Genomic DNA, 16,182 nt, shown 5'->3' with positions numbered 1-16,182 from the left:
TATTATTTATTTATATACATTGATAATTCACGTCCGACCGGCGATCTGATAGTGTCGTACAAATTAATACGCTTCATAGCTAAACAATGCATTTTAAATTATTTGTACTCGTCTGCAGTCGATAATAATGAAGAAGAAGAAGAGAATAATGTGGCGCTCTCGTCGGCGGCGGCGTGTCAGGCCGAGCCGCAGAAATAAGCCACGCCCATGCGCACAATTCGGCCGCCGGGGTCCGGTCTCATTTTGAATAGACTATACAAAATGCTGCTTGGGATGTAGATATGGATGCCAGTGAAAATAAACATTTCATGTTAAATAACAAATTCGCTGGTTGTATCCCGCTCAAACACTTGTTTGGATTTTGTGAAGATTATAAAAAAATACTGCTCAACTGTAATCAACAAATAATTTTAAGCAGATCATCTACAGATTTTGATGCGTTGTATGTTTTGACGACAACTCCTAATGAAAAACTTAAAAAAGTAGCCATTGAATTAAATAAAATTATCTGGAATATGCCCATCATCAGAGTTAGTGATAAAGAAAAAATAAAACTGTTAAAAGTATTAGACTCTCGTAAACCAGTTGCATGTGCGTTCAGAAATTGGGACTTGTGCGAGTATCCAGTTCTCCCTTAGAACACTTCTCATTCGTGGACGGTAAAATCAAGCAGTTTGTTGGAGAAACCTAGATTTGCATTAATCGGACTTCAAACCGAACCGAAAAAATAATTTATTTAATCCATCAGGACGATTCGATCACTGCTATTTGAAAAACCTAAAAGTACATTTAAACTCTGAAGTATATCCATATGAAGATTTTCGTGCAGATTTCACAAACAATGTTACGGCTATTGTACGGGCCGGGAGCATATAATAATAATACGCGCGCCCGGTAACCCGGCGCTTCGCGCGCTGCACTCACACACCGACCGATTTGTGTAAACTGTGTGTATATAGGTATAGCACTCAACAGAAAGTGGCCAGGTTCGCCGAGCAAGACCTGTGAGTGCTAGTATGCGGTGGTGTGTGTACGTGTGTATATATGTGTGTGTGTACTTAAACTAACGAATAGGTAACTACAATAAATAATGGTAACTCAATTTAAATGGTAATAACAGCTATATAATTCAACAAAACAGTAATAATAATTTACGGCCCTTTTGGCCCAACAAGTAAAAAAAAGGTATGTATAAATTCGCGGCCCTTATGGCCAAACAAAATATAAAATATAATAAATAAACGGCCCTTATGGCGCGACAAGTAAAATATATATAAAATATGATAAGTAAAATAATTGCCGGTTCGGCACAAGCAGATTTAATAATAATATATAAAATATTTAGGTAATAATTGCAAATATATAAACAGTAAATATTAAAGGCTGTGTAGCCCTTATGGCTAAACAGAATAAAATATAGATATAATAGAACCCAATGAAAAAGAGTTATGGCCCTTCTGGCTCAATAACACAATAATTATAATACAAAACAAAACGCTATTAGAGCAGTAACTTGGTATAGTTAATATAGAAAAGAAAGGCCTTTCTGGCCAGACAATAATAATAAATAAATAACAATAAAAAATAACTCACGGGTTGTCGGTGCACTGCTGGCCAGCCGCTACCTATGCCTATAATTCACTAAATAAAATTCACACAAAAAATATATATATAATAACAACAAACGTAGCGATTCGCGCACACGTATAAATAAACAAGTTAATAACAATATAATAATAATATAATAATATGACGCGGCGATTAGCGCCCACGCAATGTAATGTAAAATATAAGTACTATATAAAAAACAAGGATGAGTAAGTGGCGATTAGCGCCAGCGACAATCACAAAAACTTATAAAAAAAAGGAATACGTTCTTGTTCGGTATAGCAATATTGCGGCGGACTATCTCAGACGGCGGACGGAGAAAGACAAAAATTGCGGCGGCCGTGTTAAGCTACGCGGACCGGCGAACCGGCGGCAGCAGATAACGCGCCGATACCTGATTAGCATATTATATAATAATTCACAATACAATTAATAAAAATAAAACAATATAAATAAACAATTAACAGTACGTGAGTGTGTGTGTGTGTGTGTGTGTGTGTCGATCGGCGGCAGCGGCGCAAACAGCTATATTGTACAAGGCATATGCTGAATTCCAGAAATCGTACTACGAGAGAGAGTATAGTGACCCTTTACTTCCTAAAAATATTTTTCAACAATTTGTACCAATCGTAGTCGTGGATTTATCACGACAGAATGACAACTTAAAATCATCGACTGTAGATTTACGAATTGAATTCGAAACAGACAAGGCCATTCCAGCAAAAACCGCAGCTTATTGTCTCATTTTACACGATCAAATATAACTTATAACCGTTTAATGGTGATGTAAGGAAATTGTAAATAGTTTGTAAAAATAAAAAACTTTTTTTTAAAAAAAAATTATGATGTTTTTATTTAATTATTCGCCATATTAAAATATAATTAAAAACATTTTTTTGATTGTATTACAATAAAATATTACATAATAATTATTTCAAATAATAATCTACGGCTTGCATTTGCCCTTTCACGCGCTACAAATGCTCTTGTCCTCGGTCTGTTGACTTCAGCCTAAAAAAAAAAAAATGTTGTTTAAGTATAGAACATTATGTAAAATATATTAGTATTACCTCAGTTTCGGGTGAAGAAGATAACCAGCCCCTTGCCAATTGTTTGAGTGCTTTAATCTTTAAATCTGCTATTAAGCAAGTACCTTGGACTGAAATACGTTCTTTCAATTTCTTGACCTCAATGTGCTCCAGATAATCCTCAACATCGCTTATTTTTGTATCTTTGGGTAACGACATTTCTTTCCCCAGAAATATTGAAATCTTACAGGCCTGAAACAATGAAGCGGACCGAACATACATATTTTTCATCTGAATAACTTCTTCCATGGCATCGCTCAATTGTAAAATCTTTTTAACATTCTCCTTAGTCAACTGCACATTCTGGTCTTGCTGCAAGCATAGAACTGACGGTTACTTTCACCGCAGCCGTCCTGGACAACTTAAACTGCAACATACTCCTAGGACACGACTTCCTAGTACACAACGAAGTCACCTGGGACTACACAACAAGCACGATTCACTTAGGGTCACATAGGAGAACAACGGCGTGCTGGAAGGGCCGGAATACCCACCCCCCACCTACACCAGATATCGATAATTTGGTAATACACGGAGACACACACACACGCGCGAAAATAACCGAAGTAATTCGCAACTACCCGGACGTTTTCAGTGGTCACGTAGGTCGCACCAGATTAATCGAACACGATATACTCTAAAAAAGCCAAACACCCATAGCGCTCAAACCATATCCCTACCCGCAGGCAAAACAGGTTATAATCGATACCATGGTACAGGATATGGAACAACAGGGACTTGTAGAGCAAAGCACGTCTCCATGGGCCGCGCCCGTTGTCGTAGCAAAAAAGAAAGACGGCTCGCCCCGACTGTGCATCGACTACCGACGACTCAACGACGTCACTGAGTCCGACGCTTACCCAATGCCGGACCTCAATACGTTGATACGTCAAATGCGAGGCGCGAAAATTTTTAGCATTTTGGACCTTAAGTCGGGATACTGGCAAGTACCACTTACCCAAAACGCCCGAAAATATACGGCATTCCGGACGCGTCGAGGGCTGTATCAATTCCGAGTCCTCCCCTTTGGCCTCAAAAACAGCCCCATGACTTTTGTACGTTTAATGAACGAAGTTTTGAGAGGGTACCTGGACGAGTTCGTCCGCGTATATCTTGACGATATAGTGGTGTTTTCAAACACTACGGACGAACACCAGTGCCACTTGGACAAAGTTCTGGAACGCCTACAGAGACACGGGCTAACGTGCAACACCGGAAAATGCAGTTTCGGATCTACCGAAATATCATTTCTCGGACACATAGTCACCTCCGACGGCATAGATAAGCAACCGGAGAAACTAGAGGGCATCATGCACTTCCCCACACCAACTAAAGTCAGGGACCTACGGAAGTTCCTGGGCGTCTGCAACTGGTACAGCCAGTTTGTCGACAACTACGCGGACACCGTAGCACCTCTAACAAAAAAGGCTCAAACAGGGTACCAAATGGTCATGGACCGAGACCGAACAGGCGGCATTTAACACAATAAAACGCGCCTTGTACAACTCACCAAAACTGTCGACACCAGATTACGGAAAACCGTTCTGCCTACAGACTGATGCTAGCGAAATAGGGGCAGGTGCCGTTCTTTTTCAACGGGGTGACAGACCGGCGAAAGACGGATAATCGCCTACGCAAGCAGAAAGTTCAGTGATACGCAGAGACGGTACGCCGCGGTTGAACGCGAGTGTCTCGCGATAATCTGGGCAACGGACAAGTTTAGACCATATTTGGAAGCCCGCCGCTTTGACCTGTACACAGACAACGCGGCCCTCACGTGGCTCCACCGAGCCAAAAATACAAATTCCAAGTTAACCAGGTGGGCGCTACAACTGGCTAACCTGGACTACAAAACCACGCATGTGCCCGGCGTACAGAACGAGGCGCCGGACATGTTGTCGCGGAATCCGGCTCCCGGGCCCCCGGTAGACGAGGAGCACCTCGAGGAACGTCTAGTAGGAGTACCCACGACACCACCCACCACCACAACACCCGTCACTACTACTAGCATACCGGCCGAACACCTGTTCGCCACGACGGACCCGGACAAGCCGACCGAAGGCCACACCATCACACACGCTATGCTCGCGACGTGGCAGGCCAATGACCCCAAAACACGAGACATAATGAACAACGGGACACCGGGCAAGCGCCGGCAAGCCGGCGCACACCACCGGGAGCACCACGGTAAAAAGTGGTCAATACATCTTTGCCGACGGGCTTCTGCGGAAAAAGTTGGGCGAACACACGCCCATAGTAGTACCGAACGACAAAGCGCAGAATGTGATCTGGATATACCACGACCACGTCCTCGCAAACCACCCAGGTTGGAAGGAGACATACAGGGCGGTAAGACAACGTTTTTTTTGGAACGGCCAAAAAAACGACGTCCGACTGTATGTCAAGTTGTGCCACATTTGCGCGTGTACCAAGCCACTGAACGCGCGTGCAGATGACCCGATCACTTCCAGAACGCCCCGGCAACCCTGGGAGGTAATTAGCGTAGGCCTCATGGGCCCCTATCCAAGTACGAGTAGGGGAAAACAATATTTACTGGTTGCCACGGACTTGTTTAGTAGGTGGACCGAAGCGTACCCGCTCGGAACAGCCACTACAAAAACAATAACCGAAACACTCGAACGAGAGTTCTTTTCACGTTTCGGATACCCCCGTGTGTGCTTAAGTGACAACGGCCGCAGTTTGTAGCAAACGATATGCGCAAGGCGATCGAGCGATGGGGGGCTGAGGGTTGGACAACTCCAGTATATCATCCGAGGGCCAACCCGGTCGAACGCCGCAACCAGGACATAAAAAAAGGTCTACGCGCGCTACTCGTCGACGGTAACCACAACACCTGGGGAACCAAGTTAGCCCCTATACTGTTTTCAATCAGAAATAGACGCAACGACCAGACAGGATATCCACCGTCGGTACTTGTCCTCGGCAGAGAGGGCAAACGACCGGGGGATCGGGCACTGTCTCGTACAGCGGACAGCTCGACCGAACAAACAGATAGGGACAGGGCGACACGTGAGAGCGCCGTACTGGACGCACCGCCTGCAACGGGGGACCAGACGGACACGAAATACAAAACAGGTGACACGGTGTACTATAGGCGCACCACCTGTCGAGCGCGCACAAAAAATTTCATGCCGGATTCGCACCGAAATGGTGGGGACCGGTAAAATTGTACAAACGTGTGGGTAAAGGCGTGTTCCTTACGGACCAACAACCCGCACGCAAAATCCACGTGTCCTGCCTCAAACGGGCGACGACCGCAAAACAACCACACCCCACCCCACCCACCCACCAACAAACCCAAAACTAAATTAAATGAATTTCAGTCGTCATAATGCAGCAGAACACGACAACCACGGCGACCAATATCCAGCAGGCGGCGGAGCTGTTGGAACGAAGCCAGGAACTGCTGAGGGTGGCAAGCTTGGAGGAGGCCACCAACACCACCACGGCAGCGCGGGTGATGCGGATGCCGACGGAGCAGCTGCAGCGCGATCCGGTGTTGTGAGTGGCGTACACACGCGGCTGGGAGGACCGCACGGCCGTTTTCCGTACGGCAACGAGCGGCGATCCCACGACGGCGATCCGCCTGAACAGGTCGCGTAGCCCCAGGCAGGCGTCCCGACCGGCGGCCACAGCACGGGCTGACCGCCAAACGCTTTCGGCAGTCATGCCGCGGCTGCACAGACAGCAGATGCAGCCACCAGCGCCGGCCCCAAGGCCAAACACCACCAGGCCAACACCGCCCACCACCAATCATCCGCCGTCACCGCACACACGGACGCCAAATGCTGCAACCACGACGGTCTGCCACACTCTATTGACATCAATTTAAACTCCTTTAACAGTAAGTGCGATGGAAGTCTAAAGTTTACGTTGTTAAGCAGTGTATTTATGGATTGAAACAATTCAACACTCATTTTCACGCACTGAGAGTTACTTGTAATACAAACAACACAATTAAACAAAAGTTCCGGATCTAAGCCAATATGTAAATAAACATTGCTATCAATAAAGAATGTGTTACAATCGATCAGATTATTAGCCATTATGTAATACTGAAGGTTAAACGCAGAAATTGTTACTTAATGTTACTTGTTAACTTGAAGAGCGGGTTACGACTGACTTGTCATATGGTCGTGTCATCCTTTTTATGCAGTGCTATCGAGCGCTTGTTTAGAGCGGGGACGAATCCCTACTCTTAAGTCAGGGTGGGAGTAAAAACTCATATGATATAAAACATGATTATGGAAGGAAACGTAGTCTGGGTATTGATAACGTATTGAATAACAAATATTATGATATAAGAAATATTATTATTATTATTATCATTAACAAGATTTTATTAATAATTATAAAAAGACTTTTGTATTGGAGTGAGTAGATTGTTCTGCTGACTTGCCATCTATGAAGTCGGAAAGAGATGGTGGGGGATTATGGTCTGTTAAAATACGTAGGACCATCATTTTCATCGACAGCCTATAAAATTAATAATAATAATTTTTTTTTTCTCATAAAAATTATATATATATATATATATATATACGACATACGTGTATCGTCCTTGGTATAGTTTTCCGAATCGGAGCCCATGCTGCCTCTAATGGATTCATCGAATTTGTTACTAAATATTCTCTGAATCCCCTTTCCTCGTCAGCACCCTAAGAATAAAATAAAATTGAGTACTTGAATATTTTATTGGTTTCATTTATAGTTACTCGTGACTTTGAAGGATCGTCTTCATTATATTTCATCAACGGAGACATACTTGAGTATCTTGGTGGTGAAGGTTGTAGCATTTCCACATCAAAGGTTTCAGAATAAAACTAAAATTAACAAAAATCAGTAATCGTAATAAAAATATGTACAATATGTTTCACCTTTAATTCCTCAGCATCTCATTTCTCTTGGTTGGTGAAATAAATTCTGCCGGTGCATCAACTGTCTAATTTAATGCATATGTTAAATATTTTTATTAATAATTTCAAAATATATTCTTACTTTTAACGAATTTCTCGATTTTGTCATCCAATTGATTGCAAGCTGTTCAGTTGCGAATAATATTATTTGGGTTAAAAAACTCTGTTTGTTCTTTTGTATATGTTTCGCGATTAATTCAATATGAATTCCTCTGATTATTGATATAACTTCATCGAGTGTAGCGGATTTATCAATATTAAAATCTGTTTTAAAGTATTCGGATATTTGTTCGAGTTGATTTAAAATATTAGGTCTTACGATATTGATTTTTCTTGATACGGTTTCAAAAATCATCCACTCTAAATCTTGAATTGTCATAAGATCTCTTCTATTCAATAAAATTCTACATCCGCTTGTTTCTTTAGACTCTACGACTAATACATGCTCTCCCCTATATACCATACTTGTGATCAAAACCTATTCGCATTCCAAAAAAGTGAATTTTTTATATTTCACAGCAGGATCGAGAATGTGGGATAAAATATTATCCATGAATGAATAAATACGCTTCAAGAAGTCTGGAGAAATATTTACATACCGTGACGGTGTAATTATTCGCAGCACAATATTAAATTTATCTTTTGGATCGAATCCGATGTTTAAAAACTTGCGATTTTCAAAGTCAATTGTGAAATTACTACAATCGATGAGTTCGGACGGCGATGAAGGTGCAACATATTTATACAAACGGTTCATTTCACTTATTGGCCCTGCCATATTAATACTGATAAAGTTAAACAGAGATTTACAACTTGACACTGTTAAAACAAAACTATGACTGAATATTAGTGCTTAATTATTAATCGTCATTAATATTATTATTATTATTATTATGAATGGTGGGGGAGTTCTGGAAGTTAGGTGTGAACTGGTAGTGGGGATTAGTGGTGGGGCATATATTTTGTACGTATATAGATGTATAGATATAGGTATAAAGATAATGTGTACTACGAGATAACGGCTGAGCAGTGTACCGGTTGCAGCATCTATGGCAGGGCGGGAGGTGGTGTGACGGCGGCGCTAACCAAGGATGGGTAGCGAGTGGTGGTACGGGTGGCGGTACCTTTGGTGAGTGGTAGGTCGCGGGGGTGGCGGTGACGGTGGCGGTGGCGGTGGTGGCCCCCCAGGGACCCAGTTACTACTAATTTATTTTAGAGAGTGTCATTAACTAAAGAGTACGAGGGTAAGGCATAGTTGATTTACCGCAAACCCATCGTACCTCCCTAGTTAACAGTGCCATTCTAATTTATTTTAGAGAGTGTCATTAACTAGTGAATACGAGGGTAAAACTTACCTAGTTGGTTATACCGCGTATACTGAAATACCGGTATACCACAGAATAAAAAAATTTAAATAAACTTTGATTATTTATTTTTAGTCACTGTATATTATAATTATATACTTGGCACAAAATTATAAAATAAAATGTCCTAAACAATTTAAATTATGTATGGAAAATAACATCTATTATATAGGCTAAAGCCATCGAAATACTTAACACTAGAAGATAGGCTTTGCTGTATAACTGATATTATATAAGTTATTAAAATATGTTATGATCCTAGGCGAATTTAGAAAAATATTTAATACTACCAAAGACATATAATTTAGTTTAATTTATAAATATATTACTTAATTATTTAAATTATGTGCATACATTATACATATTTAAAATATATAGCATTACTAAATGACTGTTGTAGTATTATAAGTATTAATATTTTTATTTGTTTTTATGAATATATTATTATGTTTACTGTTTGCATGTTGTTGGTAAATCTATTGAAGGATTTAATAAGACTTTGCTTAGGGTGAGTTACAAAAATTTGCATGGAATTTTAAATTTTTATTATATCCATCATTATTGGGTTTTCCTAACTGTATTTACAAAATCCTAGAAAATTGTTAATATTGCCTCATTTTTCTAATCATCAATTTATTTTATGTATTATTTATTTATTAATTTGTTCACAACAATAAGCGTTAAAAACTTAAATTAGGGCCCTTCAATAAAAATGACACCGGGGCCCTTGTTGAACTAGTTGCGCCACTGCTTTTGTGTTAAATTTTTTAACCTTAGTTATAAATACTAAAAAATTTTATGAATTTTTAACTACGAAATTACACTTGCACATTTTTGTATTTTGACATATTTATTACATTGTAAAAATTTGAACTTAAAACGGTTATAAAAAAAAAAATCGTAAATAACGATTTTCAAGTTTTTTTGGATAGCTAAATTTTTTTTATCTACACTTTAAAAAAAAATACTTAGAGAAATTGAAAATTTCAGTTGTCTATAAATAACTTTAAAAAAGACAAAATATTTTGAAAATTTATCTGCGTATATATATAACTATTAAAGACATTTGGAGAAAATTTCAAGTATTTACAGTGATTCGTTTTTGAATTACAATCATATAAATAAATCAATTTTTTCGAAAACTGTTTTTGCGTAAAAATTCCCGTTTTACCGTCACTTTTTTGTTTTTCACAATTTTTTTAAAACTAATCTGAACTTTACTTTTGACTTTAAAATGCAGTAAAGATATTCTTTTAGTCATGCCATCCCTGAAGTTTTAAATTGCATTATTTCGACAAGTTATACTGTACATACACACACAAAGACACAAACATCATTGTAAAATAATAAATAAATATATAATTATTAAAAATTAGAGTACGCAATTCACTTACTTTTTTCACCGTTATCTTCAAAGAGTATCCTATCTCTGAAATGAAGAACAGCTTTGATTACTACATTTGGCTGAACTGCTGCTTTCGTTTTTTCACTTTATAGCTTAAAGATGGCATTTTCACGATACAATATTTGATCACAAATACGAAAACAGTTAATTTATATTTGCAACGTAATTGCTCAAAGAAACAAAGGAAAACAAGTATTTACTGAACTTCAGAACAGACTGTTAAAAAGTAAAATATTACAAGTGACAGTGCTTAATATTTGTCTAAATGTTGCGCCAAAAATAGAATAAAACCACTCAATATTCCCTCATATAATTGAGTATATTTTGCCATTTAATTTTATTATTAACCCTTTGTTGACCAAGCATCGAATCAAAATATTTTTTAAAGTTTTTTTTGCATAAACATATTATATTTGACCTATTTAAGACATTTTTTTTGGTTTTTTTTTTTTTTTTTTTAATCAAATTTGAGTTAGGATCATGGTACTTGGAAGTACCGTCGGTCATCTAGGCTTTTTTTTAATGGTACTTCAAAGTACCAACAGTAATTTTGCCATATAATTTTTAACATGTGGAATATACCAAAATTTATTTACGACTTTAGAAAACAAAAATGTTCTTCTCTTATTTCTAAAAATGTTACTCTTAGTAAAAATAAGCGTAAAAGTTTTTTTTAGAATATTTACATATAAATTAAAAACCTCAATAGCTCCTAAGTGTAAATTAAGTATTTTAGTCTAAAAAATGTTATATTATTAGGTCAATACCTACCATATGAATTATTTTGTTACCAAAAACTTTTTTATCATGGAAATTAATAGGTGTCAATTTATATGCTGGTTAAATAAAAAGAAAATCATAACTCCATATCAGTCAAATAAAAATATTATAATTAAAAAAAAAGTAGTTATTTTACATTATGCTTATGAACACATTAGGTATAATAATTTTTTATGCATATGAGTTATACTAGTTATGAACAATCTATATCATGATAGTCCGCAAAACAATTTTTTTTATCGTTACAGCATAAAAATACATTGCAATGTTAGCATTTTGAATATGGTCTTGATTGAATTCCGTTTATAGCACAAACTTCACAACGTCCTCGATTAGTAACAAATTTTGACCAATGAATTCCTCGATTAGTTAAACGCACATCTTTTGACACTGACCATTCTTTTCCTCTCCTCTTTGTTGCCGGACCTTTATTTTTTGGTGTTGAAGTTGACTGTCTTTTATTTGATTTAGGAAGTTCTCGTAAAGTCAAAAGTCCTTGTGTGACTGAACGACGAAAATCCAATAAAGTAATACTTCCATGTATTTGCTTGTATACCACATACGAATTTACAAACATAATGTCTAATAAACCCCAAAATATTCGGTGCCACCACTTTTTTGATTTTCTGTTAACACCGTAAGTTGTTCTAAGTTGATCAGCATGATCTACACCACCCATATAACAATTATAATCACGAACAACTTGTGGACATAGAATATCTTTTTTTCGACCACAATTATCCTTTCTTGTAACAGTTGTTATTTCTGAACCATGATAATTTGATGCTAACATAACATACTTGGTATCTTTCCATTTGTAAACACCAATACCAGTGTTGGTAATGCGATAATCTGATGAACCTCTAGGCGCTTTTTTATCTTCAGATAATTCCGGGACATCTTTACGGTTTGATCGGATTGTCCCACATGCTAGTGAATTTTCTGCTTTTAATTTTTCTAGCAATGGCAATGAAGTAAAATAATTGTCAAAAAAAAATTTTTTATTTTTATTCCACTCGTTTTTCGTCAAATTCAATACAACACGCTCACCCAAACCAAATGACTCAAATTCATCAGATAATTGCTCATCTTTGCCTTGATAAATACTAAATTTTTTTATATATCCCCTTTGGTCAGATAAACACCATATTTTATATCCGCGTTTGATAGGTTTTTGAGGATTATATTGTTTCATACAGTTACGACCTTTAAAAATAATCATCGATTCATCAATACTTAGTTCTCTCGTTCCATGGTAAGATGTAGAAAATATTTCATTACAGTAATTTATGAAAGGCCTAAGTTTTAACAGTTTATCTTTATTATTTGTTGGGATCAATGAGTTGTCTTGAACATGAAGATTTGATAAAATATTATCAAATCGATTACGGCTCATTGTATTTGACACACAGGGAACATTTAAATCATCAGATGTTGCCCAATAATGTTTCCAACTTGGCAGTTTGTTGTATCCCATTAAAAATGTATACCTATGAAGTTCAGAATTTCAAAACGTTTTACATTCAAAGGACGTCCTCTTTGAATACTATATAAATTTGTTTGATACACAAGTTGATCAATAAAACCATCGATAAATTCCAAAAATATTGACGTAGCAGTTTCCCCCTTGAATTTGCCATCAACGGGTCCATCGGGAAGTGAATAATCGGGTTCTAATGTTTTGACAGTTATCTTTTTCCATTTACGGCGAATTTGTGAGATATCTTCTTTTTTTTTTTTTGAAGTGTTTTTAAGCCTTTTGGAAGGCGGAGATTTGATATTATTAGAAGGGCCAGAAGTGTCGAGGGGATTGACAATTTGAGTAGAAGTCGGCACAGCTATCACTACAGGTTCTACTGGCTCAATTATATTTGAAAAATTAATATCAGTATTATCCAGAATAAATTCAAAACTATCTTCATTTTCAATTTCTAATTCATTTGTCACTATATTTTCTACAGATGGATTATTATCGATCACAGAAAAAAAATCTTTACCTTTCGTAATATTGTCTTCGTCATCCGATAATTCTTCGTCGGTAATCTCATTATTATCTAACGGAATCTCTTCATTTAACCACTGAAGTAACAAATCATCGTTATTATTTGTCATTTTAAAATAATATTATTACCTATGGTTATATAATTCTGACTTTTAACACAAAAATGTGTATGGTACGTAAAAAAAACGATTTCACAGATACGTCGGCAGTAATCAAACATTTACATACGACGGCGACGATTACTAGTCGACAACTGACTAATGTCACCGCCGTGAAAGACCAATGGTACTTACAAGTCCATATTCTTATTTATAAATATTTCATTATATCGATAATGAAATCGCAATAACAGAAACAGATAATCCATCTAGACATATATCTAAACATAAACAAAATATTTCTTATGATAAAATGATAATATATGTACATATAAATAGAAAGGAAAAATACCAAGTCATGTGTATGTGTTGAATGCTGCAGTTCCCGAAATTAATCGCCGATAAAATATTTAATAATAGTACGACCGCTTTTAAAATAATATTTATGTAATCGGTAGATGGTACTCGTGAGTACCGACCCATTAGAAACACAAAAATAACGTTTTATGATATTTCATACACGTTTTATTTCGGTGGACTTATAAGTACCGTCGGTCGACAAAGGGTTAAACGTTAGTTTATTTAATTCTTACGGGAAAATCATAAAATTAAAAACAATTGGTAACCATCAGGTCTCGTTGGCACTATTTTAATTCTAGAATTAAAATAGGAGAGGTATCTTATTGATAAAAGAATATTAATTAAAATTTAAAATTTAATTAAAATAATATTTAAGCAATTCAATGCATGCACTAAGACTAATTTATTTACTTTTATATAATATATATATATATTTATTTGGATTAATAATAACATAAATAACAAAACAATTCTTAAAAATAATTAAATATAAGAATACAAACTAATTATATTAAACTAGAATATCATAAAATACAATTTGTATATCTAAATAATTACGTGATTTTATGGCCTTAAATTCCACATACTATACTCTATTCCACCTAAGAGTGAACCACTCGCCGACCAAAACTCGTTTTTTTTGCGCATGTTTATTGCCACGGGAGCGCTGACGACAGCTAACAACCTATCACAGTTCTTCTAACACTCGCCCGGATTTGGTAAATTGAGTCCCATATTATTATTTTTAGGTAAACTGAGTCCCACCAAAAATTTAGTCATAGGTAAATTGAGTCCCTCGTAAAAAAATGTAAGAGACTGAGTCCCTTGTAAATATAAATAGTTATAGTAAATATTTTCCCTGGTAAATTAATAATTCTTCTAGTAATTAATACCTATTGTCTAAATTAATAATAATAGGTAATCAATTTTTGAATAAATAATACATAATATAATAATTTATAATAATTAATTTTGTCAATAATAATACTAATAATAATAGGTAAATAGTGTCATCTTTTCAATAAATAATACATAATATAATAATAAATTTTGTCAATAATAATAATAGATAAATAATACTCTTGATACCTATTAAACGGGTAAATATTTTAATGATACGAGCTTAATACAGTCAAGTCTACTGATTTCATTATTTTTGTACTTCGTCATTTGTTCTCTTAGTATATTCTCCTTTTCTATATTATGTTTTGATTTTTTGCACAGTTCTTTACTTCTTATTTGAATATATGTATTAGATTGGATTTCTTTGAGTGCATCAATAAAAATATAAATATTTGGATGAGAAGTATAAAATAAACTATTCAGCTTCGCGTGAAATGATTCACAACTATTTGTTGTACGATTAGATATAGTCGAAAATTCAGCCCAAAGATTAGGCGGGAATGTAGAATCTGATGCAATGTATGTTTTTAAAATATAATCAGTAAATAATTTTAAATTTTCATTTGTAGGAAGCTTTGGCATAATATCTTCAATGAAACAATCGTAAACATCTTTCGGACTTAAAAATGGTAAACCAAAAAAAAATTTTAAAAAATTACTTTCCTCCGAATTTCGTTTTTTATAATTTGAACTTAGCCAAGGCATTGTATTTTTCTCCACCAACTTTGGCCAAGGTGAAAACGACAACCTTTAATATTTATTTCTGGCCAAACTTATTGCGCGGCATTATGTATAGATTTTTCAAAGTCAATAAAAATATATTTTGGGGAAAATGTTAAACCAACAATTGTACACTGATCCACCGTATACTTAAAAGAATAAAAATAAGATTTGGTTTCCTTATTTGGCAATAAAAAAAAAACCGGTGGAACATACATTTCATTCACAAGTGCGTGAATCGTAAAGATCTGTAAAAAATACTTGGGACAACTTTTAAAAGTACCATCAACGTATATTGTATTTGAATCACATAAAACCGTTAAGTTAGAAGTTGTTGAAAATCCGATAATATTATTATCGTGATCATTGACCATAAGAAAGGGTTCTTCCGTATTTGTAATAATTATAATTTTTTAAGAACTTCATGCGTTTCAATTACAGTTTTTGGTAAATTAGGGTGGACAGTTAATCTAATATTTCGTATATTTCTTTTAATAAGAGCCGTATCTGATAAAGTTAATGTATTTACGTTTTCTCTTTGTAATTCAACATGTCAAAGTTTAGATGGCTTACTTGAAATTTCTTCGATAGCTTTTCGTTTGAGACCATTGCTAATTTTTTGTCGGTTCAAAGTTTTTTCATCTAATTTATTGTGTTTGTGATCTTCAAAACTATCAATAACTGTGTTGGAATCATTGATTTTCAAATAGCACTTACACGTACTTAAGGAGCAAGTCCACCGCTGGATTTCATTTTTCGCTGTGGCTAGAGACCCGGACACCGGGGATATAATGCGTAAATATTATATACCCGGACATTGTATGCGCATGCGCGGGGACTTAACAATTCCTGTCTTCTGCGCGACGTTATCACTAAAAATCGAAAACTCAAAAAAATTTCCAGCATTTTATTGGGTA

At 36.0% G+C, this 16,182-nt stretch overlaps 2 protein-coding genes and 1 pseudogene across 2 annotated transcripts; all 3 read right to left on the bottom strand.

The window, feature by feature from the left end:
* Window positions 1-2,541: 2,541 nt before the first annotated feature.
* LOC126553218 (uncharacterized) lies at window positions 2,542-6,763 on the bottom strand (the record flags this gene model as incomplete). Its single annotated transcript, XM_050208376.1, has 3 exons — window positions 6,400-6,763; window positions 2,679-3,022; window positions 2,542-2,619 (listed from the first exon to the last, which is right to left on the bottom strand). Coding segments are annotated over exons 1-3 (786 nt in total), but the record flags the coding sequence as incomplete, so codon positions are not given.
* Window positions 6,764-7,596: 833 nt separating this feature from the next.
* Window positions 7,597-8,529, bottom strand: LOC126553217 (uncharacterized; annotated as a pseudogene).
* A 2,921-nt stretch (window positions 8,530-11,450) lies between these two features.
* LOC126553216 (piggyBac transposable element-derived protein 3-like) lies at window positions 11,451-13,294 on the bottom strand. Its single transcript, XM_050208375.1, has 3 exons — window positions 13,180-13,294; window positions 12,750-13,038; window positions 11,451-12,672 (listed from the first exon to the last, which is right to left on the bottom strand). The coding sequence occupies exons 1-3, from the start codon at window positions 13,292-13,294 to the stop codon at window positions 11,451-11,453; spliced, it is 1,626 nt and encodes a 541-aa protein (XP_050064332.1).
* Between the last annotated feature and the right edge of the window lie 2,888 nt (window positions 13,295-16,182).

The sequence above is a fragment of the Aphis gossypii genome, unplaced genomic scaffold (assembly GCF_020184175.1).
Source record: "Aphis gossypii isolate Hap1 unplaced genomic scaffold, ASM2018417v2 Contig00098, whole genome shotgun sequence".
NCBI lineage: Eukaryota > Metazoa > Arthropoda > Insecta > Hemiptera > Aphididae > Aphis > Aphis gossypii.
Note: the sequence above shows the minus strand (reverse complement) of the source record. Positions and strands in the feature narration are given on the sequence as shown.